Consider the following 27,797-nt stretch of genomic DNA (forward strand, 5'->3'; position numbering starts at 1 on the left):
TCAATTAAATCAAGACAATTTTCATTCCATTGTATTTCAACGTTTGAGCGAACTATTGATTTAATATTGTTCAATAATCTATATTGATTTGATAGGTTGGGTGAAGGCTGTCTAACTTGCTTTGACAAGATATCTGATATTATATGCAACAGTTAAGAGGGGCTCTGGCGTGGCAGTATCCAATTTCCTACCTCTATAATAACATAACCCTACACCTACACCTAGATGTTAGGATAATGATGTGCAAATTGATCAACGATTTCAACATATCATAAATTCCAATGATACCGAATCTTAAGTTCAGTTAATAGTAGTATAATAAGTTTGTCAAATTATGTTTGAATAAAAGTCTGCCAATTAAGTTAACCAGTTTACAAAACATTAATCTTCGATCAGTAATATTCCAACACTTAACATAAAAAATTCAGTTAAACAGCATGTCACAAAGTTAGAAATTGTAAGTAGTACAATATATACTGTATTTTAATTTGTTGGAGTAAAGCAATAACATTAAAGGCTAGTGAATACAGTATACATGTATGCGGAAAATAAGCAATTTAAAATTCTGTTGTTAAAATAAAGAGTCACTAAATTAAATTGCCATTTGACCTAGTGAGCATTTTACCTCGTGACAATTTTATCTAGAGACAATTTGACGAGAAAGGAACGTCGATTACATGAAGATATGTAACTATGTGTATGTGTTAACTACTTTAACACGTCGATTAAAACTTAGACCAAGTGGCACTGCGATTAAGTGTAAAGTCGACCAAGTGGCAAGTCGACAAAGTGGCAAGTCGACCAAGTTGAAAGTCGATTAAGTGGAAAGTCGACCAAGTGACCAGTTGGTTAAGTGGCAAGTTGACCAAGTGGCAAGTCGACCAAGTGGAAAGTTGACCAAGTGGCAAGTCGATCAAGTGGCAAGTCGACCAAGTGGCAAGTCGACCAAGTGGCAAGTCGACCAAGTGGCAAGTCGACCAAGTGGCAAGTCGACCAAGTTGAAAGTCGATCTTATGGTAAGTTTACCTCTGGCTGGCGAGGTATCCCCTTGGCCGTTGTCTTCCCCAGCGTCCGCCGACATCTGGTTGATAGGCATTCTTGGAATTTCTGAAACAAGGAAATAAATATGTTATCGCCTGTAACACTATGTGGATTAATTGCAACTTTTGAAGACATTAAAACTAACGGATTAATTTATAAAAGTACCTAAACAAATTCGATTACTGCTAATGGTTTTGCTAACACATTAGTTAATCAAAATACAAAAATAAAAAAACGTTATTGGCTTTCGAGATTCCAATATCAACGTAATTTAATTTTATGTTGTGCAAAGTCAGTTAATCTTTGATCAATTTAAGAGGGTTCAGCCAAAAAAAACAATAAGAATAATGCAGTACACTAACTTTGTTGATTTTGTTTGTTGCTATATCAAAATCAAATTAATCGATTCCAAGCAATAGGTTCATTTGTGATGATGTACAATTATATAAAAACAATCTAACAAAAACGAGTACAATATTTACACAAAAATATCTAATCAAACTCAGCACATTTTGGTAGCTAAAAAAAATATTACAATCCTGCTTCATTATATTAATATTTTAAACAGATAATTGATTTATTCACAAATTAATTATAAATTAACACGAATAGCTTGTCATATAAGGTAGTTGTGTTTAAGTGTTATATATCGAAGTTCTAACGAGTAATATCAATTTATTCAGTTACTAAGGGAATATAAAGGTATATATCGAAATCCGTAACATTGAAGAATTAAAACACACTTTATGGATCGGAATAATATTGTGGAGAGTATTTTAAAGAGAAACATTTAAAGAGAAGCCGTAGCTTTGGAAATGTACCCAACTAATTGTAAGCCTGGGGCTAGTTCCGTGTATTTGTAGTAAACCCTTTTGTTTGTTACGAAGTAAAATGTCGAGAAAAGAGAAAGGTTGCAAATCGAAGGAAAAGTTAAGTTTGTCCGTTTATTTTCTAGCTTAGATTTATCCTTTTAACGTCATAGTTGAATGAAAGTGTTTATAGGTATGGTTAATTCTATACACAACGCAATTTATTATATTATTCAAACAACAAACAACTCGCATTAAGTTAGTGTCTGCAAAATATTTAAAAACTCATTTTTGAGAGAATTGCTGATCATTTTGAGGCAATTTATTACTTAAACGAAATCTTCTTGACGTTTTGGGCCATCCTACTTATTTAGACGAATTGGTCTAGGATTTCTTATAGTTATAAATGTTGACACACTTAAAAAACATAAGATAAAAATACAAATTTTGGTCAGAAGAATCACAAAGCTGTCTAGCTTAAGATATAGAAATAAAAACAATTGTTTTTTCTTAAAGGGACCTTCTTTTTAATGTTTTGATTATGATCTCAATCCGTCAACCATTTTACCTTCTGTATTTCAACGCTACGGGTTTGAACTAAAAAATTCCACAAACGCAAACAAAAGCTGTTGCGTTGATGCAATAGAAATATTCTTGATATGATTAAACTTAGAATAGGAAAGTATTCTAAATAAAAAACCTACAAAAATATGCCTTCAATTGATCCGAATCAGAAATGAGATTAAGAAACATCCACGTTTTACTAACAACTTCTAGCTGACATTTGTAAGAAAAATCACAAAGTATAGTGAATGTTTCAAGTTCGACTTTCCAAGTCTAAGAGGAACGGCGGAGTCGAACCGCCTGAAGACTTGTAACTTGTAGTTTGAACACATTAGACGAGAGTGCACAGATTACAAGCAAACTTACGCATTATCCTGACTTGTGACGTCACGTCAATGGGGCTTGACGTGTAGACTAATAGGGATATATCTCCACGTTGATTATGAGGGGGGGTTCATTCAATTATGTATGATAGTATGATAATTAACTGTACAGTATAACCATTGCTTATTGTGTTACAAACTTTAAACACTGTATTAATGCTAGTTGGTATTGTGTTTGGTTCCCAATCTACGATAAAACTGTTTAAAAACTTTATGCCAAATTTACTGGTAATTTGTTTTAAAATTAAGACGGATTTTAACTTACACTTTAGTGACAACTTTTGCGAGAAAAAAAACAACAAAAATGTACTACTAATCATTTGAGGAATTTTGTTTGGAGAAGTTATTAAATGCAGATAATCTTCTGAGAAATATACCATTGCGTTTTCATAGATGGACTTTTAACCCAAAAAAGGTTTCGAACTTCAGGGCTGTGATATTATTATAAACCAGTACTTAATACTTATAGCTATGGTGATTGGAGGGATATGAACCTGGGACTTTAAGAATTTACTTTTAGTTCGCTTTTGACAAGGCTCTTCGCTCCCCCCAGATGCCTACTAAACTAACTAGTACTTTAAAACATTATTAGAGTTAAATAATGAAAATACTAACATTTACTTTATCAAAATATAAGCTTCTGCAAAAATTTTCACCCATTTCATTCCTTCAACAAACAAAATTGATGATACATTATAACCATTTCTAGATACAGAAATAGGTTTTAACAAAGGGGAAATCTGTATACATTTTAATACGTTGACATCTAACTTTTTGAATACAAAATTCCTGATTGAACTACAAATATGTTCTTAAACTATATATGTAAAGCACACATAGCTGGGTAATCCACAAAGTAATCCACTGTAATGCAAACATATTACGCTTCACGATTGAAGAATATAATTAGCACTATACAAAGACAAATCACTAGATGAACAAACATGGACCATATCACTCTATTCACCTCCCATTCAAAAACAATTAATGACACTCATTACAGACAGATGTAACAGCGAGATGTACTTAGTTCAAACAAATGACTTGATTTAACGGCACCACGTCGTCCCGCACGCGTCGCGGACTATTACAAAACGATGTACAGAGTAATCCCAGTATATTGTGAAGGGACTGATATTGGACATAGGGGGATATAATTACATTTTTGAATCAATAGCTGACCAAGTTTGGGTACAAGTAGGATTCACATCATGGTGGGAATATTACTTAGAAATGGTGCAAGAAGTAGTAGGGATTCTTTATATTGCTCGCCTTCAAATATGAAGGTCTGTGGTTCGATTCCAAGTGACCCATATCCCATTGTTTATCATTGGGCTATCAATGAATGATGCTATTTAACAAATGGTGGACGTTTGATAGCTACCAGGGTTTGGACCGTTCCTTTTCAAAACGTTGAAAGATACAAGTTATTGTATCTTCCTTTTGACTGAATTGGCGACTTGCCAATAACCCTTATAACATCATCCTTTATATTATACAAACAAAAAATGAATGTGAAGGCCTAATGCAGAAAAATGCCTCATCGAGCCATATACCACTTTTCTTGTTAATATTTTCTGTATTTTAAAACATCCTAAGATCTATGTAAGATGTATTTCCTCAAGTATACTTTGCTGGTCGGTTTAGGGTGAGGCAAGATAGAGACATCTGTTAGCGTAAAACAGCTCATTTTGTGGTAAGTTGAACGTAAAAAGCAGATAATAGGGAGCTAGAGATAATTAATTAACATTTTTTTCAACAAATACATAATATGTATTATTATTCCAAAATTCATACAAGTTGGATTTTCTTCAGAACGCTCAGCTGATCGGTTCAGGGTAAGCCGAGGTAGATATGTTCTGATAGCATGGATCAGCTGATCAGCTCAGTCCGCAGCTAAGGTTGAGCTGAGGAGGCAGATAGCAGGCAGCTGATAAGATGGACAGATGCAGCTATTTCAGAGGAACAATCCGACACTTCCGGTGTTGAGCCCGGGAGATTAATAGCGACTTCTCCATCCTCCTTCAGCTCAACACGCGCTCAGGTGGGGTCATCCACACCTTTCATGTGTTTATTTTTCTTCCCGTAGTGGCGTTTATTGTAAGAAATGCTTCGGGATTGATTATGTAACTATTATCAATTTATTAGGGGATTCACGTTCGTGTGAATGACTTAAGACTGGTTTGTGGTTGAGGGCTAATTTATTGTGAATCAGGGGTGGAATTGTGCAAAACAAAATATTTGTTGGTGTTCCTCAGGGATATGGTTTTGGACCATAACCGTTAACAGTAAATTTTATATGTTAAGGAATGGTCCGACCAAAATTCCGATAATGTTATCAATCAGAGATAATCCTCAATCGTGTGCGTTCAAAACTAAACAATAGCTGATTTTCTCTACAGGGCTAATATATTTATTGTGGAGTGATAGTGGAGGTTTTGCAACGCCAAATACGTTTAAATACGTCTAGCAAAAAAAAAAAAAAAATTCTATGATTTTTTGGACTATTAAACATGAAGATTTCGTTTACTTATCAAGGACTTGCAAAAACATTGTGATAATGCTGTGTTGAACAACAGACAGTGTGATATGAACAACAGTTTATTTAATTTTTTTGGTAATTTATGATTAGGTTTTATAATTTCTTGTCAAAACGTACCATTAACTGTGCTAAGTACAATATAAACACAACATCAACTCTTGTCATTGAATGAAGTTACGCACAGCAATGAAGTGTTTTTAATGATGGGGAGACGTTATATTGATGAAATTCCACACATGTTTGCGACAAAGTTTACATTTGGTGACATAAGTGACGAAATCGGCCCTCAACTACTTACAGACAGACAAGCAGACACTCGCTTATGATTTATAGATACCCTAGACGTTTGGAGAATGTGGCCATCTATTACAGCTAGATAGCAATAATTACCAAAGTTACACAACACATGACAGAACGCTCGGCTGTCGACGTATTTGTCTGCTTGTTTTGTCTGTCACGGATTCTAGCAGTGATATGAGTTTGTAACCAAAGGCAATGCGTGGGTGATAAGTTCAACCAAGGGTAAAAAGCGAGAGAGAACTTTTTATTTTCCTATCATTTGGACTAAAAATGAAAATCCCATAGGTTTCCTTTGTATTGTTATTCTGTCATATCATATTCCAACTGGCTCTATAAAAATACCTAATGCATTAAGGACAATTTTTGTTGCTGAATAGGTTTTTTTGGGATAGACATGTACAGTATGTATTCATTTTTAGAATCACAAATGTTTTGCTCAGACGCAGATATAGAGTTAAGGCGTTAAGGTGTACAGTTCTAACTTTAAAATTCGTCCGCTGATTTTGCCGACGGAAATAATACCGATTGTTAAAATTATAATTACATCGCTTCAAGTGTTTTGGTGCTTCTTGTGTAACATTGTTTTAATCTCCTCTCCTCTTATTTTACATTTTGACAAATTTTAATTCATATTGTTATAGATATCGATTTTAAATAACGGCAACAAATTACGTATACTATCAAAACGAGCACGGTATTCGGTGAACACACGACATAAATTATTTTGGGTTTTATTTTTTTTAAGGTGGTGCACAAAATTGTCGTTAGCTTTAATAATAGTGCGGTATTACGATACGCATTTTTCACACACGGGTCAAAATATACAACACAGGAAGTTGAAATTCTCCCAGGTTAATCCACCAAACAAGCGCCAAAGCGATTCTCGTCCGTCATCGAACCTTCACAATCGCAGAGACCGATCGTGTGTGGGAACCATAAACAAACCGATGAACATAACTTCACACACACCAATTCACAAATTAACACCACGCCAGTGAAATCCCCGTTAAGCTCGGAACCCAATATATATGCTGATCAATCTTTGCGCAACTCTGGTCTGAAGTGTTCTTTAGTCGACTCTCGCAGCGTGTTTATGTTTCCATGGAGTAATTGATGTTGGCATTGGTTGTTTTAATATTTACTCATCGATAGGTTATTTATTCGATGTATTATTTTAAACTGTTTTTTCAAAGTCCAGGTCCACTAGACATGGAAAAGGTAATTATTTAATTAAACCTTAATATTTTGGTTGATATTGTATTAAGCCTCATGATCAACAAGAAATACATGCAAATTTTGTTTGTTTGAGAAGAGTTTAAATCGAACTGAAGACATGGCGTACACTATGTTAATGAATATGCATATTTAATAATATCAACAAATTCCGTATACTATGAAAACGAGCACGGTGTTCGGTGCTAATACAAAAGGTAAGAATGAGTATATTCTCATTTGTCCATTTTACTACCCTAAAATACGCAATAGGTCCCAGTTAGTTTGACCATGATAAAAGCCGTTAAAACAGCTTGCCGTTTTGTAGTATAATGCATATACTTCAGTCTAATATGATAGGTCATAAGTTAAACCCTCTTCAAACTATGCAAAACTGCACAAGACATCTAAATGCATAGACTATCCAAATAACATCCTGAGTTGTAAATAACCGCGCGGATGACATATTTCAACCATAAGCGCAACCATAAGCGCACCATTACACCGCACTATGCGCAACTACGTGGGACGCAATCGTAAATTATCAACACTGCATCGCATAAACAAAGCAAATTAGTCGTTAAACCAACATCCAACAAGACTGCACGCCTCGCCTGTAAATGCTTCAATTATAAGAGATAGCATAAATCAAACTCCCGCGATGGCTCGTAGATGATCATTGCGCATGCGCTGTAGAACGGAACATAACGCATGCGCAGACACACACTACAGGCTTGAATACGATATTGTTGTGTTTGTAATACTGCAATGTGGCGTGAACGCAGTAAATGGTTGTATGACAGTTTTCTATGCTAAAACAAAGACTTAGTAGGGATAGAATCGTGGTTTTGTGGCGACGAACGTTTCAAAAACGACGAAACACACTCACCGAAGTTTCGGCCTCGATACAGAGTGTCATCTTCAGGGTGACTTCGCACAGATGACAAATCATAAGTCACACAGATAACTTGATTTGTTTATCTGTGCACTCTGTATCGAGGCCGAAACGTCGGTGATTGTTAGTTTTTCGTAGTTTTTGACACGACGTCAACAGAAGAACAAGATTCTACGTTAAGTGACCGTGGAAGCCTATTCATATACTTAAAATGGTTTACAATACCTGCATATAGTAATCCTTTGTTGCTGATTTAGGCAACTAGTTTCGGTTCTTGTTTTGAACCATCTTCAGGCCTCAAGGTGTCAAGGTGTTCACCAGTCTAGACATTACCTCAGCCCGGTCACGATCGTTTGTCAATGTCCCTTCGTGTTTTTCGTGTTTTTTGTAATGTGTGTCCGTTCCGTGTATCGTGTTTTGTATATGTTTTATTTATTGAACTCTGTTAACGACCTTCGAATGAAGTGATCACTTGACACCTTGAGGCCTGAAGATGGTTCAAAACAAGAACCGAAACTAGTTGCCTAAATCAGCAACAAAGGATTACTATATGCAGGTATTGTAAACCATTTTAAGTATAATACAGTAATCCGGAGGCTAAACAACTATTTCTATTCATATACTTTGTAGAGGTATTTCGTCACCATAGATGAACTTACATAATTACTTCCTCTCTGTCACCAAGAAAACTATAGATCTTAACGATTGCCGAAAAGTATATTTACATACAGCCAAAGATTATTTATTTAATCTGGTGTCTGTTTGTCCTGCGTTTTGTAACTTTTTGTAATTCATGACTGGGTCATGAAACTTCTTAATGTATTGCCTTGCAGAAAATATTAATTCTCGATCATTAGTATAGGTAAAACTCACCTAAGAAAACATAAAAATTGGTCCGTTCATGAAACTTGCAGGAAACATAATACTTTCCAGTAGGCTTTGGAATCTGAAGAGTCCCTAGTGATTGTGGGTGTGGAAGTACCATTTTATGGGGGTTAAAGTTTATGGGGGTAGTCATTTTGAGAAAATTGGTATTTATGTGATCCAAGCAAGTGGGGTGTCGTTTATGTTTCTTAGGATGCAGAATCGAGAAAAAACATAATAAAATCAATACAACCGACAGTTTATTAGAAATACCCCCGCCGCAGCAAACCTGCAGACTAAGCGAATTTCCATTTGACTGATTGGATTTACACTGAAATGTCTACTTAAAAATATAACATTTATTCCCAATTTAAATAGAATTAGTTTAACAAGTACTTAGGTTTGCTGCATCAGGGAGGGTAAAATTGTTTTTTTTTTGGAAAATGTTAATAGTTGGTAAGAAATAAAAAAATTTTCCAAATTTGATCAAAATATGTTCATAAACAAGCAAACTACAACAGTTTACTTATTCTCCATAAGAATAACATGGGAATTTTAAATTAAAATTTTGTTGAATTTTCTCCGTAACCGTTAGGCGCATAATAACGCTTCAATATACTAAATTATTTGTTTTTTTAAGCTCTACAAAATGGTTTGGAAATAAATTGCAAAATTTTAAGTTTTTTGGGTCAAAAATGGGAAAAACCTATTTTTACCCCATAAAACCCCTTGTAAACACCCGTTCCCATGGTCCGATCATGCTGGATCGCGAACTCGTTCGAATAAACGTAGGTTTACACGTTTGTACCAAATTTCATCAAAATCGGATCATTTTTGCTTGAGTTATCGTGCTGACGGACACATATATTTATATATATATAAATATATATATATATATATATGTGAATTTGAACGGATGGTGTTTTTGGCCTCTAGGGACCTCAAAACGAAAAAAAATCGGTCCCGCGTCCAGGTCTTACCATGAGTACTACGGTAATAGCTTATTCCCTATATGGGAAATTCGCTAAAAGACTAATTTATTCATGAAAAACTAAATATGGCAAATTACTTAAGGTAAAGTAATCCATTTAATATCAATTATTACGAAGTAGATCATGGGTCTGTGTCATATGTTAAAGTTGTGAGGAAAATTAACCAAGATACTGGTAGTCACGCCTCTTTAAACACCACGTGTCATATTGTTAATCTGCTACTGACGCATCTTCACCATCCATGGAATCGTCAGGGTCTCTAACTCGTTCTTCTCCATCGCGTCTTGACTTGACACTGACAGCTTAGTAGTGGGGGTGGGTAGCAGAAAAATATTTCAGTTCTGGCGGTGATCTTGCAACTTAGGGTGCTGATAATATATAAGACCAAGAATGTAAAACCGCCCAGGGCCGAATTTTTAAGGACCTCGGTCGCCCGCATTGACGACATAAATATGGCGCCCGTAAGAGGATGCTGACGCCTATGAATAGGTTATAATACTAAAATGCCTGACACTATTTTAGTGAAATTTGGCATACAAGTGCTTGAATACGATATCTAATCCCAGGTTGTCAATGGTCGAGTTTGATTTAGTCATTTCAAAATGGCGGCCGCTAATAACTAAAATCGTTAAAATGTTTCAGTGTTTTGTTTTTTCAACTATCTCCAGGGATCTGAAGCAATATTTTCATTTTCCTTGCAATCACAGGTTGTGATGCCTCCTCTGCATTTCATGGAATAGGCAATATACCCCTACCGCAGCAAACCTGCAGATAAAGTGAGCTTCCATTTGCCTGATTTGATTTTCAATTAAATCTATTTCAATAACATTAGTCTTAATTAGTAACCCTAGTTAATTAGTAACATTAGTAACATTAGTCTTAATTTATCCTAATTAGTAGTTTGTATATATATACAAACTTCCTCTTTTATAAATATAGATAAGTTCAAAGTGAAATCTTTATTAAAATTAGATTTGCTGTTTAACAGGTACTGTTTTATAGGATATAATTTTTTTAAGACTACAGTTTAAATACGCATAGTATTTTGGACAATAAATCAAGTGAGTATTCCTCTGAAATCAGTTTAATAAAAATCGTAAATATTTCCATACCTGTTTACAGAGCTTCAACGACGTTTGTCACTAAATCGGCATTGACCTTTTGTTGCATCTACAAACGGTTGTTTGAAAATAGCCTGGAATGCTTTTGAATCACGAATAGTGTTGAGGACTCCTGCAAGATACTTCTTACCATTATCATAAGGGATAACACCCTCTGCCTTTTCACTACCGACTGAAGTAGGATTTTCGTTTGTGTCTGAAATAGACTTTCTAGTAGGTACGGGTAGATTCACTGTTTCTTCACTTTTACCTCTCGTACTTGTACTCCAAGAAAGATTGCATTCGACCATATTCGAATTTTTCACTATCTGAAATTTTAACGGTCTCACTTCAATTGGGACGTTAAATTCTGTTAAAGTAGCATAGGGTGGTTGACTGCAACAACGTCCCAGATCAAATAGCTTGTAATCTTTCTTCGATATATGAAATGAATTAACATGCAAAGTCACAGTTTTGAATATTATATTGTCAAAGAATCTCCCATTGACTGAATAATAAGATTTCCATTCTGCGTTTGAAATTGACAAGGTCATCCCGTCAACGCATCCACAAACATGAGCTGGTTTGACTACCTGACCATCAAAGTCCTCCTCACCGGTGTTGATTTTTTCTTTGAATTGGTATTTACCTGAAATTCTTCGGGGATAATTTGTTTCCTTTAATTTTTTTTCCAACCGATCCACCACACGGTTCACGTTCCAGTTCAGGTTTTCATCTTGTGAAGTGTCAACGGCCACCACTTGTAAAAACACAAACAATGATAACAAAACTGACAACACTAACATGTCCACGTCAAGCTCGTCCTATATTAAATAAATATATCAGTGAACTATCAAAAAGAATGCTAACTTGGTGTGTATTGCCGAGCCGATGCAAGTATTTTAATGACACACACCTGTTTGGCCACCTGTTTAATTATAACTCTAGTACCAGGGGAACGAGCTTTGCTCGATTAAAATCATTAGTATATAATTACCTGAGAGCAGTCTTTGGTCAATGTGATTCATTCAAATATTTTGTAGAGTATTTTTTATCTGTTAAATTTTCATTTGTAGTTGATACTTAATAAGAACAGTAACGAATATTTAACAGACCATAAGACCATTTTAAAACGTATTTTGAACACAATGAAAGTATTGTTAGAAAAGAGTTATGTTGTTTTAGCTATGAAGTATGTTTAAAGCAGGGAATGTTTCGTTGAGAGGTGTAATAACTCAAATAACATCATGAATGCAACTCCTGAATCATAGGGAATGAACACAGTTACTCTATTATCATGGCCAGGATAAACCAACGATCACATTAGTCTTATGTGATCGTTGGGATGAACTGCCAACGACATTAAATACTTACTGTACATAATTCTATATCAACTAGAAGTAATAATGTCGTTGGCAGTTCATCCCAACGATCACATAAGACTAATGTGATCGTTGGTTTATCCTGGCATTGTAAATATAAAGAATGACCGGTCAAAACTTGACTAACAAGACACCCGGTAACTCTGCAGTCAACAGCTGACAGGGTAAACACAAAAAGAATTGCAACACAAATGCCTAATTGGTCAGTCATGGTTGTCAAAGTGTACACAGTACACGGCAATTAATTATGAAGATTAAATCTTTTGGTGGTTTAGTCAGTGAAAAATAATATGAAAATTACAATTAAATCAACCACTTCTGGGTTTCTTCTTTTTGTACTTCTGGCCAATAGATTCTTAAGATTCTTCTTAAGCACTGGTTCACGAATTGTTAGACACATCCATAAAGTAAAACTAACTTTACGTTGGTGTTAAATATTCTTAACTTTGTTCTAGTTGATACTTCCCTAGCTCTCCAAACTGGGTCTCCAAACTAGCTCTCCAAACCCCTTTCACTAATACCCCTGAATCACTCTTGCTCTGGGGAGTCAAACGGCACTCGGGCCTACCTTGACAGTTTTGACAGATCGTGAACCCCACGGCAAAGAACAGGACGGCACTCGCTATTGGTTGTTTTACTCATCGATATGTTATTCATTCGATGTATTTTAAACAGTTTTTCTAAGTCCGGGTCCACTAGATTTACTATAAATGATGGTAAGAGGGTCCCGATCAGTTAACCACTAAACCTAGTTGAAACAGTTTAAATTTTTTTAATTTAATTAAAACAGGCTAATATATAAAACAGCTACGCAGAAAAACAAAATTGGAATGCATTGACATGGAAAAGGTAATTTACGGAAAGTAATTATGTAATGGTATGTATTTAGTTCAAATGCTCATCTATAACTACAGTGCAGGCATTTACGTTTCAGGAAATCATTGAGTAAAAATGTTTCTCAGCTCAAAAACCTTAACATTGTTTATAAAATATTGAAAAAGCAATACTCATACAAGTCCACATTATTACACAGTATACCGATTATTTCTAGAACATTACAACATGGCAATCACACAACGTCAAGAATGTACTCTTACTATCACTAGTTGATGAACAAAACTGGTTTGTTTCTGTTATGTTATTTAAGACCAGAGAATCTATCTTCTGAGACTATTACTTTGAACTCATTTACCATTCATATTTGTTTTCTGATTCCACAACTCAACGTTATGTGGCGAGATTCTACTCAAACCTGTTACCGTTCATATTTTCTCATCATCCTCTGACCACAATGAATTACGGTTATAGTTTCTGTCAAGATGGGTTGTAATTGATATGATTGGTTGGGAGATTGTTTACCGAGTGTGAGGTTTTGTATGTTTACAGAGTAAATTATGTGACTAGTAGAACATATTTTCCCTCTACAAATACATTTTAATGTTTACAAGCCATTTTATTAATTGTAAAAAGTATTTATGTAAAGCTTCATGTAAAAAATCAAAATACTCTTACTAAACTTCGATAAACCTTGCCTGTGTTTTGATTGTTTTTGTTGTGCTTTTTCTATCGTATTTTAAAATAATACTCCCCGTTGGCTATGATTGAACAATATTTCTATTATATTAAAAGTTTATTAGAAGTTAAGTTATAGTTAGTTTAAGTTAAGTTAAGTTTAGTTATTATTAGAAGTTTTGAAATAAAGAACGAATTTGATTAAATTTATGGCTATGAAAGAGCTTTCTAAAAGGTTTAGGATTTGACGCATTACATTGTTCGACCTAACTTTGTTTCAAATCCTTCATATTCAATGCTTTGAAATTAAAAAAAAAATTGTATTTCATGAACAAATTGAACAGAAATGTATGTAATTTTATGACTTTGTAAAAACTTTTATTATACTACAAATAAATTTGGTCGATCAACTGATATTTTGTTAAACCTTGACATGGGAAATGCAATTTTGTGCATTTCGTTTGAGAGGAATTAAAGTGCACTGAAGACATGGCGACAAATTAATATCTTAATGCATATACAATTTTTTTTTAACTTCAAGTTGAATACTTTTATTTTATTCCCGCTGTTTGCGATACTTTTCTAAAATACTTTACTTATCCAAGGTATTGTATTGGCTTTAAACACGTACAGTATGCACCGTACCGACAATTTTCCTTTATTTATTTTTTTCAAGACATTTCTATCTTACCATAAATACTTAGGCATGTGTGAACTGAGAACCATTAAATACACAAAACTACAAACTCCACAAGCCACCGTATAAGACACACAAGGCGGCAAGTATCAAGTAGGCGGGGGTCCCAGCGCCTTCTAAATCACGACAAGCCTTTGAAGCCTGCTTAATCGCTTCGTATCTCACAGCTCTTTAAATATTTGTTTATCTCTCAGCGACTGGCATATCACCTCCCTTCAACTCTCTTTTGATTTTCCCACTTTGGTAACAGTATACTCGTCAGGTCTGTTGTGTGTCACCCAACATTATGTTGTTTTCTTGCCGTCCTTCCTTTTCGATACAAACAGTCCTTTTGATGTAAGATTTATTTCTAGGAAAATATTGTGGATTGGAATAAATGCGAAAATAGTTCGATGGAAGTGTATTTAGGGACCAATCTTAAATAATGGCTGTTATTAAAAATCTGACTTATCAAAATTAAGGGTCAATGTTAGGATTTTTTACTTGCAAATATTGTATTATTTGACTTATAACGACCAGTATTCAAACATTTTCTAGTTTTTAAATTGTTTAAACATTTCTCCCATAAAAACACAGAAGAAATAGAAAAACAATTCTAAAAGTTTACCTTAGCCCAACATTCCACAAAGACATTTTCACTGTATTCTTTGAGTTACAGAATACATTCACTGTACAAATAATACACGTAATCCTACAATACATTAACAACATAGTATAGTTTTGCTAATACGCCTTTATCGCCTTCTAGATGTTTAACTAAAAATCACTTTTCAAACGAATAATAATCAATTATTTCATCCCACAATCCTCCGTGGTTCCTCCATACAAGCAAATCACTTTATGACTCCTTTTGTAAGGCACCTGCACAATACCACATTCGTAACGATTTAGTTATGGGTAATAGTTACTAAAACGTACACAATTACAGGTATTTTTTAAAATATTGAAATGAAGGTGATGTGTATTGTAAATAGTCAATGCACCGAAATAACAGAAATGAATAGTTTTACTTACATCTCGTAAGAAAATTAACCTAAACTAACCTAACAAGGCCCCTTCCCATCACGCACCATATTGTTTGTCTGGATCTAAAGTTCCCCAATTTCCAACCGAACCTAACAGAACCTAACCTAACACAACCTAACCTAACCTTACATAGCCTAACCTTACATAACCTAATATCTTTTACAAAATGTAATGCAATTTTACAACCCGTCCTATAGCAAATAACTAATAAGAATGTATACATACTGATGCATGGTGCGATGTGAGAGCGACTCTGCTGGTATCCTTTGGCACAGCGGTTGCAGGTGATACCAGTGACTCCATCCTTGCATGGACACTGGCCCGAGGTCTGGTTACAGGTCTTGCCCGAGGCTCCGATTGGATGACAGTCGCAGGCTGCAACAGAGAGGGAGGATTAGACAGGTAGTAATTAACTAAACATCTTGAGGTGTTGCATACAGTACTGGGTTGCAAGACTCGTGAATCTGAAGCTATATAACATAGATAGAAGCACATCCTTTTTGCTTAAGCTTATTCCAGCAACTCCAATAGAATGACAGTTACAGGATGCAAAACACAGATAGTTAGTTTGAGAGTAACCGTGAGAGAAGTCTTTGCATTCAAGTGTGAAGGTTGCCGAAGAAACAAAATATTTAGAGGTATGACATAGACTACTCAACTGCTAGATTAGAGCTCCCGATAAAATTGGTAAGGGATTGAGTCTAAATAGAGAGAATTACCATTATTCTAAAGGAGAAAATATTAGGAGAGTGTAAAGATACCATAATCTTTCATATCCTCTCCTTCGCTTTAGCCTCCTTCCTCTATTCCAAAGAGAAATCGAAACAGACCTTTAATGTAGGTCCCTAACTCTAAGATTTTTTCTTTAGCATGTACATATGTCTTCTTCTCTTTATTACAGTGGAAATCTAATGAGAGAGAATCTAAAGTTAAAGATAGAGGGCTAAAGGGAGTGATTTGTTACCATATGCATTACATGTTCAAAGTTTATATCATCGACGTCGATGTTTAAATAATAGTAATCGTGCTTCAAACCAGAGTTTAGTATCCACACACTTTATTCCAGTTCAACTGTACCAGCTCAGTGAACCAATAAAACCATGCAATGTGTGAAGGCCTAGGTTGTTATTTGCCAACATGAACCTCAGTTCATAACACGTTATTTGTATAACTATGTTGTTTTCAATGTGATAAACACCTTAATACGAGTATCTCAACGCATAGTAGACGGTTAAGATTACAAAAATACATCCAGGACCCAAAATAAGCACTACTGAGTATCATTTGTATCACTACGAAGTTGTTTGATCTTAGCCTAGTTCAAATGGATGAGTCATGTAAACCATTTTATATTTGCATTACAATTTTTGTGAATTAATCTGTGTGTTTATTCACATCATGATTTAACGTGAGACACTTTGCATGTTAAGTGTCGACCACGATTACTGGCGACACTCGCTAATTCGTAATAATGAAAAATGCGCACAACTGGCTCATTTCAGGGCTACACTTCATCTTAATCTGGAGTTTCCTTAAACCGATTAATTTACAGGTCTGCCAAGTTTTTTCCAAGAATATTTCAAGTGTATTTTTACCACTTGAGACATAGGTACTGGTTCCAGTTGAATGTGCGGTTGCCAAATGACCACCCGAGTTGTCTGGATATTTTGTCAGCGATCTCGACTCTCTGTCAGTGTTGCAAGTCAGATTAATGTTTATCAGCTGGAATTTGTAAAACATGCAGATGCTTAGAAGCAAGCTAAAAATCCTTTGTGGCGGCGATATCTTGGGAGTTTACAAAAAAGGTGTCAACGACATCTTGCCGGTCTGTACCTGAAATCTGAGACGTGTTGAAGAATTCTCCAAAGTTTTTGTAAGGTGAAAGACAGTTATCGACTAAAGTTTCGGAGTTTTCAAATTCTTCTGTTTTATTGATTTGGATAGCATCCCAATTTTACATCATTGCATTCCTGCAGCTAATAGATTCTCTAAGCTTTACAGGCAAGATCTAATAAAATATATTACGTAAACATCCTTCAGGAACTTGTTTTGAGTACTATGTGTACTAATTTATCCAATTATTATCAATTTTATGATCCTAAATATTGCTTTATTCTTAAATAAAATTTATCCTATCAAGTGCGTGAACGATATGCTGGATATTCTTAATCTATTAACTAAAATTCATTCAATACTTAATGCAAATCTTTATCTGACTATGCACCTGTACGACCGTCATGTTTAAGTTTGTATGATTTTGAGTATGTTGCCGCAGTTTCGATACCTCAAGTCATCGGTCTATCCACATCAGACTTGGATGAAATAATAAAAACCTGTCGTGACAAGTAAAATATCTTCTGATGCACACAGAAAACGAAAACTGAGACAAAAACCGCCTCAGACTTTTACAAAGGTGTATTTCTTTTGTAACCCATTAATTTAACACTCGTCCAGTTCCACTGCATCTCCAGTAAGTACGACTTCCAATTTATCTCCCAACTGGTCAGCAGCCCACGCTGTTCAAAGATGAATGAATCCTACCCCAACTCATTAGTCTCTTCTATTTACAATTCATATTTGTTTTCCAAACCGACCAGTCAACGTCTGCCCGGAGGCACGAACGGTTCAGATGAGCCCAGGATGCTCCGGACCCAGATGCTGGATGATTGCTACATGTCATCGCCTGATCTAGTCAAAAACTCTCTAGACGGTGATGAAAGATGCATTTTGGAAATCTCAACGTTAATCCACGGCTGTTTGGATGTTCTCGTTCTTCATCAGCCTTGAGGCTCATCTGGTGGCCTTTTAAATATGACTGGTTTTACACACTTCACTTTTTTTACCCGAGTCGTTTAAGAGTAAAAGGTAAAGGGTGATAATGTTTCCTCCGTAGTGTTTTAATTACTTTAAATCATTATTGAATTAAGACGAGGACACAATACTACATATTTGAAGTGAAGGATAAGTGAATAATGAGGGTAGAATGGAGTTAGATACCTTGTGTACCTTATGTTGTTTTACCTCACGTTAAAGGCCACGAAGTTAAATATATGCAACTACATGTCTGCATTTTGCGTAATATTTTTGTTTAATTGAGCAACCACCGGTAACTAACAATAATAGCATAATCTTTATTTCAAGAAAATAATTCTTCATAAGCACACTTTTTATTTAATGTACCTAGTTTATGTAATTATTCGATCGTTTAAATCACTAAATCGCTTGATTACAATAGCAACGTATTTGTGCGCGTATTTTATTCTGAGTATGTATGCAGGGTTGGTGTAAACCTTTACGTGTTACCAGTATGCATTTGGTACTAAGACCAGCACATCTTCAACTATGATCGTTCATTCCAAGTCCAGTCTTCGTTTCAGCAATCACCAAAAACATAAAGAATTCAAGCTTACTCAATAAACTGATTCACACACAAATCCACTTTTCCACATTTCCTCCCGCACCTCCCAAGGTGGCCGACTCCTGCCACATGGTCACACCATATGCACCATGACTTACTGCCTACTCCAGATACATACGCGATGAAAGCGTTATTTACAGTGGCGCTGGAGCGTAACGTGGAACAATAGCGGGGAGAGCGAGGACGCCTTTTTCGGACGAAATAAAGAAAACAAGAATCGTCTGTGAGAAAAAGCTAGGAGGCGGCAGGCGGATTCCTCAGTCTTGTCTCACAAGGGCCTCCGTCTAAGCCTGGAGGTCTATGGAAGCCTCACGTTCACGACGTGAACCCCCATAGCACCATGGGATTATGTCAATCACTCATGTCTGCATGTCCGCTCGCCGTCTGTTCTGATTTACAGCTGGGAATTACCGCGTTTATTGCACCGCAACAAGTGTTTACTCGCGGGCTTCCACAAGGCTGCGTCCTTGGACCTATTTTGTTTTTCTTTTTTTCGCGTGGCAATATTAAACAATGAATTTTAAAGATAATACATTTGTTATGTGTTGATGTTTAGTATGTACTAGCTTAACAACGTTGATGGCAATAACAAATGAGTTCTTGTTATGTAAGAACGGGTCAATTTAAGGATGATTATAGATATTGGAAATAAATTTTGATTTGCAAAATTTTCATAGTCAAATGGGATGGGAAAAAACAATGATTTAACCTTTAATCAGACACTTGTAAATCACTAATATACTACTAATGCTGTATTTGATAGGCATGATCAATAGCAGTACTAAGAATATAATTAGGAAGGCAAAAACACCATTTTAATGTCATACTGAGGTGAACTTGGAAATGGCTATGTAACAATGTACCAAAACAAAATCCTCATAATTAAAGCATGATTTTTTTAGGACAAAAAATATATATGTATCACTGGCCAGCTAGCCATTTGTAATAATTTAGCTAAAAACCCTGTTTTGGGAATTAATTTAATGTATTTTTAAAGGCAAGTTTCTTAATTCCAATATATAAATTAACTCAAGAAGCATTTCAAGCACTACACTGATCCAAAAACAGTGAGATCAGATATTAAATGATTGTCGCTTATTTGTTCTGTTTCTGTTTTTCTTCTTTCTATATTATTATTGTGCTAGATGAAACGCAGCTAGTTAAAGCCGATGTATACAAGATGATGAATAACTGAGACCAAATCAGGTCCTTGCTTGATCTCATCAAACATTTACGCAGTTTATGATCACTTTGGCGTCGGCTCACTTTAAGCCTTAAACTTTAACTTTGTTTAGGCAGACTTTAAAACAAAGCCGTAACTTTGTTAAAAGTTGCTTATAAATGATGAGACGGTAACACTCTTACGGTCTTCATTTATTAGTAAGTTATAAAAATTTTAACTTTTTGGAAATCCAAAGTATAGTAGATTACCAAGTACTCTACCAAGTAATCTATTCCTAATCTACCATGTGATCTATCAAGTAAAGCAAATTACAGAATATAAGGTAGCCTACTACTCTATTCTAGCCTGGAGGGACACTTCTTAGATCAAACTTTGGAGAAACACCTCACAGTAACCACTTAGAAAAATCCATAAGGACGTTATCATTATCTAATAATAGCGAAAAAAAAACAGTTGGTACATCAATCTTGGGCCCAATTTGAGCCATATTTATGATCATCATTATTGCACCATCATCAAAACTAACTTCAAACAAGCCACACCGTACAGTACTATTATTTTTAAAACATACCAACAATCTCTTGTTTGTTTAAGAAAATGTCATAATTGTCCAAATAAACTACGTGTTTATGGACGAGCACATGGCCTTTGAGCCAAGATATACGAACTGTAAACCACACAATAAATATGTTTGGATATTGTGGGTAGAGCATAGAGATTTTTCTAATCTCTTGACAATCTCTTTAGCACATAAGGTAGAAGTGATGAAGTAAGGAGTGCCAACCTTGGAGAGGTGTTAGCCTCGACGCCAGCTCCAAGTAAGTATTATCCTCTTACCGTAATATCTTTAGATCTTACTTAGTCTTACTGAACTCTCTCGAGCGTTGTATATCCTGTATTGCTTACCAAACAAGACGGTTGCCTTAACTAATCTATATTCGATAGGATGGAGTTTTATACTTATTTATATAAACTGTATGTAGTTTGAAATATGCAATAATTAAGTTACTTGGGGTTGCAGTAATTAAGTTAAAGTTAGTTGGGGGAGCGAGCTGGTATAGTGGTTAGAGCGCGGTACTCAGGTTCCTGGGGTCCCGGGTTCAAATCCCACCAAATCACCAATGGATTTTATCTAATTGATAATGTCGTAACCCCTAGGTCTAGCCTGAAGTAATGTGAAAAAAACAATTCCGGGCTCGTGCCTAGCGTCCTAGGACAAAAAATATAGGTTACGATTTTGAGAACAAACTAAATTAAACAACCATGCAATATTTTACTATCTTCGAATGTGTACAATGCATACCAATGATTAGTTTGACAATCATCACATAACTTGTTGTACACAGCACTTATTTTACAATAAATTGTCTAAAATTGTCAACTAAACTTTGTGTGACTTTCAAAACTCAAATACGAATATGACCAGTTCTATCCCCTTCGGGATAAATTTTTAACCCGATGAATTTTGGTCTCGGCGTTACTTGGTAAATCCTGTTACTTTTTTTTTCTTGGAACTATCTACCTTAAATGATAATTATTGAAACTAATCGATATTCATATTACAGTATCAACTTTCAAATCTGATGGTTGCTGGGACGATCCCACGCAGAGTCAATTTTAGAGCTTTGTCGAGAATTTATCGTCCAGCTATCAAAATGATGCTAACAACATAAGTAATAAAACCAGGGTTTGGACAGCCACTTTACGAAATACGTAAAAATGTCAATTTAGTTCAAACTCACAAGACCTAATAAAGATAAAATGATATCATTATTATTTTTACCTTACTATAATCTACAGACAATTAGATTGAGTATAGTAACCAGCCAATATAGTATATGATTTTAAGTATATTGCAATTTTAATTAGGCCTAAATACTTGACGTATAAGTTGTACGTATAGTTATTTCTACCGGTACTGTTGAAAAAATAGGAAATATTGATTTAAGCAAACGCTTTAAATACAAAAATTTAAACTCGAAATTAAGTAAGACCCCCACGTTTATACCATGCATATAAGGGATATGTAGCTTCATTCAAATCAAGCTTTTCTACACGTTTTATACCGTACTTATCTAACAGTGTTGAAATGTTCCCGCCTAGAATTGAAACCAAAGGTTAGTCGTATACAACAGCTCGCAATGGTCATATCTCGACAAAGGTCATGCCCATAGAAGTTGTGTAATAGATATATAGCCGGGGCCCCCGGGCAGCGGCAAGCTATGCAAAACAACGACGGTCCAAGTGCTGAGCCCTGAGGGAGTCCACAACGAGCGATAAACCCAGCCATGGTGGAACTTCCTGGTGATCACGTTACTGTGATCACAGTGTGGAAAATTGTAACTCCAACGTGTTGTGGAGGGGATGTAGAAGTAAGTAAGACTATTCATGCCTTCTTGGTTTTTAAGAGGTTTTACTGAAAAAAAATCTCTAACAATATTTGGACTCTACAATACAATACAGTAGAGTTACTCCAAATTTGTTAAATATCCACAACATCATTTTTAGAGAGAGAATTATGTCTCTATTAAGCCAAACATTTTTGCAAATGCCAAACATTTTGAAAACCTGTATTATGCTCTTTTCTAAAGGAAATTTTCCCTAACAATGCATTATAATATTGCGCTAATCTCCGATTTCACATTTGGGACATTTCTCTTCTTCTTCATTCGAGTGTAATGTATTTTATAGAATCTTAAAATACTATGCACAGTAAAAAGTCATTCATATTCTTATTCCTATAGGAAGACGTTCATATTCCTATTCTTCTTGTATAATAGAAAACCGTCTCTGAAGCTGAACCCCGTTACAAACATTGTAAAAGGTATGAATAAGTTTTTTTGTGCTCTAAATATCACCCAAAAATTCGTTATTTCCAAGTCATTATAATAATTCCTATGGTGATATTGCAGCAATAATCCATACTTTAATACTTTTTTAATACTTTAATACTTTGAAATACTCTCTGAAATGGCAACCATACAAGATAGGTATTTTAAGCCAAGTATGAATGGAGATGAGTGTAGGATGAGTGGCGCGATCTTGCAGTCTTGTTAGTGACTAAGGCCGACATATTCCTTAGACACAACTGTTAATTAATAGCCCATACAGCTAATGGCGACTAAGGGACCTACAGTTTATAGTGGAATCCAAAAATCCGAACGACTTTTTTTTAATTGGTATATATAATATATGCAACTCCATAAATGCCATTATGTAGCATCATATCTGCGTGTTGAAGAGCCTTGAAATGCAGCTCACAATATATCTGTCATAATGTATATCCTTCAACACAGCGCTAATGGCATCAGAGCTCACAAAGGAACTACAAGGACATTCATAACCAGTCACTCTCATTAGTATTACTATCAATGGCTGATTTTCAATCAGTATGCAGAAGTAATGGATGTCTAGGTGTGAATAATCCTCTATAATAACACATCGGCTACTTCTCTATCGCTGCGGTCGGGCAGCTCCTGGTTGAGAGATCAGATAAGATGGCAGTTTTAATCGTATTCTCATTATTGTGACTATTAGTTAGAATGGATGATTCTGCTATCTGAGTTCGATTGGTCAGTGAGAATGGGAAGGTGGTATAATTGAATCCCACTTGTAAGTAAGTTTAAAAGCTGGAGGAGATACAAACTATAGATGCAAAATCAACTGAATGAATTGCTTTTCGTGGATACAAACACTGTGCCCAATTAACTTAATTTTTGAGGTGGTGTATTTATGATGAGCTCCAAACCATCGGGTATTGTCATGGTCTTTATTGGATACGAGAGCAATCCTCATTGCCCAAGAGACTTCTTTTTGTTATATATTGCTATTAACATACAGCTTATAAATGACTCAGAAACACCAGGTTATAGCCAATGAACGTATCAATAAACAAACTGTGCAAATTGGCTAAATCTTAACTTGAAGGACAGAAATAGGAGCAGCACCTATAAAATGCATTGGATTGTTCGTATTTTAAAGGGTTTGAAAAATAATTTGAGTTTGGCCAACATACGAAACAAAACATAAGACTTGTAACTATATCTGTTAACATACACTAACCAAAAACTAGTTAAACATAACAAAAAAAATTAGTTGCCAAGGCTAGATCTGAAACCATAATCAAGATGGAATCTCAAGGAGTAAAAAATTACCAACACCCTAACGGAGTCACTCTGAATAAAAACAAAATTTTTCACCACACATACTTTCACTAACGTGTCTCACAGGTCCCATACCTCCACTTTCCCGCCACCCCGCAAGACCACGCGCCCATTCAAGTGACATTGGCGCCAAATTGCAGCGCGGGGTTCAAATTACCTTAATTGCCGTAGTGGGCGCGCGGGCCCAATTTCAAGTGTTACACTCGCCTACAATAGCTAGGCGGGGCTGGGCTGCTACCACGTGAAATATCAGATCTCGTTTTGGAAATTGGGCTCACTTGACGGTTCCACTGTGTTTATGTATAGGGCAGTTTGCTTAAGTGTATATAATTGATTGTCCACAGTGTATTGTTTGGTGAGAAATGTGATTTTTGTGAGACCGTTGTATTGTTTTGAAGTTTATTTAGGCTACTTGTTCACCAATTTAATAAATTAATACTTTTTTTTCCTTTTGCTCTAAAATGAACAGAATATTTATATTTATTGGAGTGTTTTAAATGTACGAATCGGAAAAGTAAAAGGTAACTTGTGTTACTATTTAATAGTACAAACTACAATTGACAACGAAAACCCAATACACATGAGTAAACAGCATAATTATCAAAAGTTTTGATCTATTAATCTAAATACATGTGGTCAGTTAGTTTGATATGTTTTAATTAATTCTAGGTATTATAATTTACACATTTTATATACAATACCTTATTTTAATTCGATTTCGATTGAATATTGGTTCTACAAATAGGGAATACAAGAATGACTAATTTTCCTTTTGTACAATATTGAACATTATAATATTTAAATATACATACAAACATTGTTGTAGCAATGAAAATGTTAACTTTATTCTTTCAAACGACCTTTTTCGCTCATAAACTATTGATCGAAATTAATTTTAACAAATTGAGAAACATAGTGTCACAAAACCACCGAATTAACTTAATAAATCTTACTTGTTGAATATAATCGGAATTAAATACCTGTGGTGTTGAATTGTTGCATGTTTTAATTAAACATCTGTCGAAATCGACTTGTTACTGACAGCCAATGAGTGACAGCTGTCAAAGTACGAATTAAACAACAAGTTTTGAGTTTGAGTTGCTGTCAATTTCCATTAAAGCAATCTCATGGACGCGATATCGAATATGTTACATTCACTTTACCTTGCGGTTAATTTAAAGGCAAAGGTGTTTTAACTACATTAAGCCAAATAGTTTTGCAAAACTCAACTTCTCTAAAATCCAATTTATAGGATTTTTGAAAAATAAGAATATTTGACGAAAATTCTTAACCAAATGATATATTTAATATTCATTACAAGCAGTTGTCATAGTAAACTTCGTGGAATAAAAAAATAAGAATGTCCAACGAAGAAATTCCAAATACCAAGAATGTACTCAGAAATCTCCCCATTGTTATTTAATAGCCTCGAGCAAGGCCCCAGTGCTATATACCTGTCTGAGGCTACACTGTTTAAACACAGCTGTCTGTCCTCAAGTCGCGTGTCTAAACAACTGCTCGAGCATCAGTCTCGCTTCTGGTTAGTGGATTAATTGATCTGTGATATTTTGAATTTAAAATTTAGGCAACCATTGATGTTCATTATAAGTTTGGAAACATCAATAACCCATTTTGTTCTCCTCAGCAGGTAGGTCTTTCTATTATAAGCAATATATTGTTTTATAACAATAACATCTCTATCCCAAGGGTATTATCTACTATCAATACGGTTCACTAGAGCTCTATCTGTAGAATCCAACAAAGTAAAGCAGTTAGCAGAGATCACACAAGGTAGGTGTTCCCCAAGGGTCTACTCTACTGCCAATACTGTTCACTAGAGCTCTATCTGTAGAATCCAACAATGTGAAGCAGTTAGCAGAGATCACACAAGGTGGGTGTTCCCCAAGGATCAACTCTACTACCAATACTGTTCACTAGAGCTCTATCCGTAGAATCCAACAAAGTAAAGCAGTTAGCAGAGATCACATAAGGTAGGTGTTCCCCAAGGGTCTACTCTACTGCCAATACTGTTCACTAGAGCTCTATCTGTAGAATCCAACAAAGTGAAGCAGTTAGCAGAGATCACACAAGGTAGGTGTTCCTCTAGGGTCTACTCTACTGCCAATACTGTTCACTAGAGCTCTATCTGTAGAATCCAACCATGTGAAGCAGTTAGCAGAGATCACACAAGGTAGGTGTTCCCCAAAGGTCTACTCCTACTCTACTGCCAATACTGTTCACTAGAGCTATATCTGTAGAAGAATCCAACAATGTGAAGCAGTTAGCAGAGATCACACAAGGTAGATGTTCCCCAAGGGTCTACTCTACTGCCAATACTGTTCACTAGAGCTCTATCTGTAGAATCCAACCATGTGAAGCAGTTAGCAGAGATCACACACGGTAGGTGTTCCCCAAGGATCAACTCTACTGCCAATACTGTTCACTAGAGCTCTATCTGTAGAATCCAACCATGTGAAGCAGTTAGCAGAGATCACACACGGTAGGTGTTCCCCAAGGATCAACTCTACTGCCAATACTGTTCACTAGAGCTCTCTATCGGTCAGATCTCCCATCAACCTTGATCCCTCCCACCACGTGGCTTAGGCACAATCTTGATCACTCACTATTACACCATCGCACGTTACAAGCCAATGCATGATTTGTATCAATAACCGTGCCTTATCCCCTCACTATCTTAATGTGCACCTCCAGTCACAGTCAGTGAGTGTGCTAAGAGTCACTTCCTGGGCTGCAAACTGCGAATGAGTCGTGCATGAATGGTTAAACAATTAGTCTTGTACGAGGTTATCCGTGTGATATTTGGTGACATCATCGAATGTGTCGCAATGCTCAGCTGAGTGTAATGACAGTCATATCCTGAACAAACAGCAAATAAATCATGGTTGTATGGGTTAGCAATCACCACTTCTTATACGGGGTTATTATTCAGTGTTGTGACAGCATCGAATAATGCAATAACCCCAAAGGAATCGGTTGATATTATCCCACTTAACTTTGTGAGATTTGATCAATATTGAAAAATGATCCCGATGCAAGAAAGAATTCTTTAATTTAGATTTTAGAGCCTCCTTCAAATAAATTCTACCTCCATCATCATCATTCAATATTAACAATTCATTTTTCTAACTAACTTACATATACAAATGATGTTTTTCTTTAGGTGGTTCCACATTTGTCCGGTAATTACCTTTCAGTAATTCCACCGAGGGATCTCGTCTGGACGGTGACAAAAAGTAAACAAAGCCAAGACACATAACGATAAAGATTCCCGCCTCTGCGCCAACCAGCTAATCGCCGCCATCTTTATTGCCGCTTGTTACACAGTCTTGCCAAATTTCGCACGTTTAAACAGCTGATTTAAGCGTGACATAAATATCACTGCTTTGTGCTGTCTAGTAAATCTGCCAGCGTGCCTCGTCACTCGCGAGGCGCGGCCGTCGTTAGTTTTTCCTGACAACTATGTCCCAAACATGTTAATAGTTCATTCTATTTCTGCGCGATTCCTGCTGCATCCGTCAAGGTCTGTGTGGATTTCCTTGTGTGATTATCTTCTGTTAATACTACAGCTTTTTGTCGAAACAGGTTTTCGGTTTCATTATTGGAGATTGTTGGTGATGTTGCAGTGTTAGGTTCCGGTCAATTATCAGAAGGTGTTATGAAGTAAATATTGATTGTAGAAAATTTCCAAAACTT

At 35.6% G+C, this 27,797-nt stretch overlaps 1 protein-coding gene across 1 annotated transcript in view; it reads right to left on the reverse strand.

The window, feature by feature from the left end:
- Positions 1-27,797, reverse strand: part of LOC129005544 (netrin-3-like) — a 225,517-nt gene that overhangs the window by 21,008 nt on the left and 176,712 nt on the right. Inside the window, exons 3-4 of the mRNA XM_054434452.1 lie at positions 15,545-15,694; positions 1,027-1,107 (exon numbers count right to left, since the gene is read on the reverse strand). Of these exons, the coding sequence (XP_054290427.1) occupies positions 1,027-1,107; positions 15,545-15,694 (231 nt within the window). The remainder of the gene's footprint in view (positions 1-1,026; positions 1,108-15,544; positions 15,695-27,797) is intronic.

The sequence above is a fragment of the Macrosteles quadrilineatus genome, unplaced genomic scaffold, assembly GCF_028750875.1.
Source record: "Macrosteles quadrilineatus isolate MER2022 unplaced genomic scaffold, UCM_ALF_1.0 Scaffold_23__1_contigs__length_1887923, whole genome shotgun sequence".
NCBI lineage: Eukaryota > Metazoa > Arthropoda > Insecta > Hemiptera > Cicadellidae > Macrosteles > Macrosteles quadrilineatus.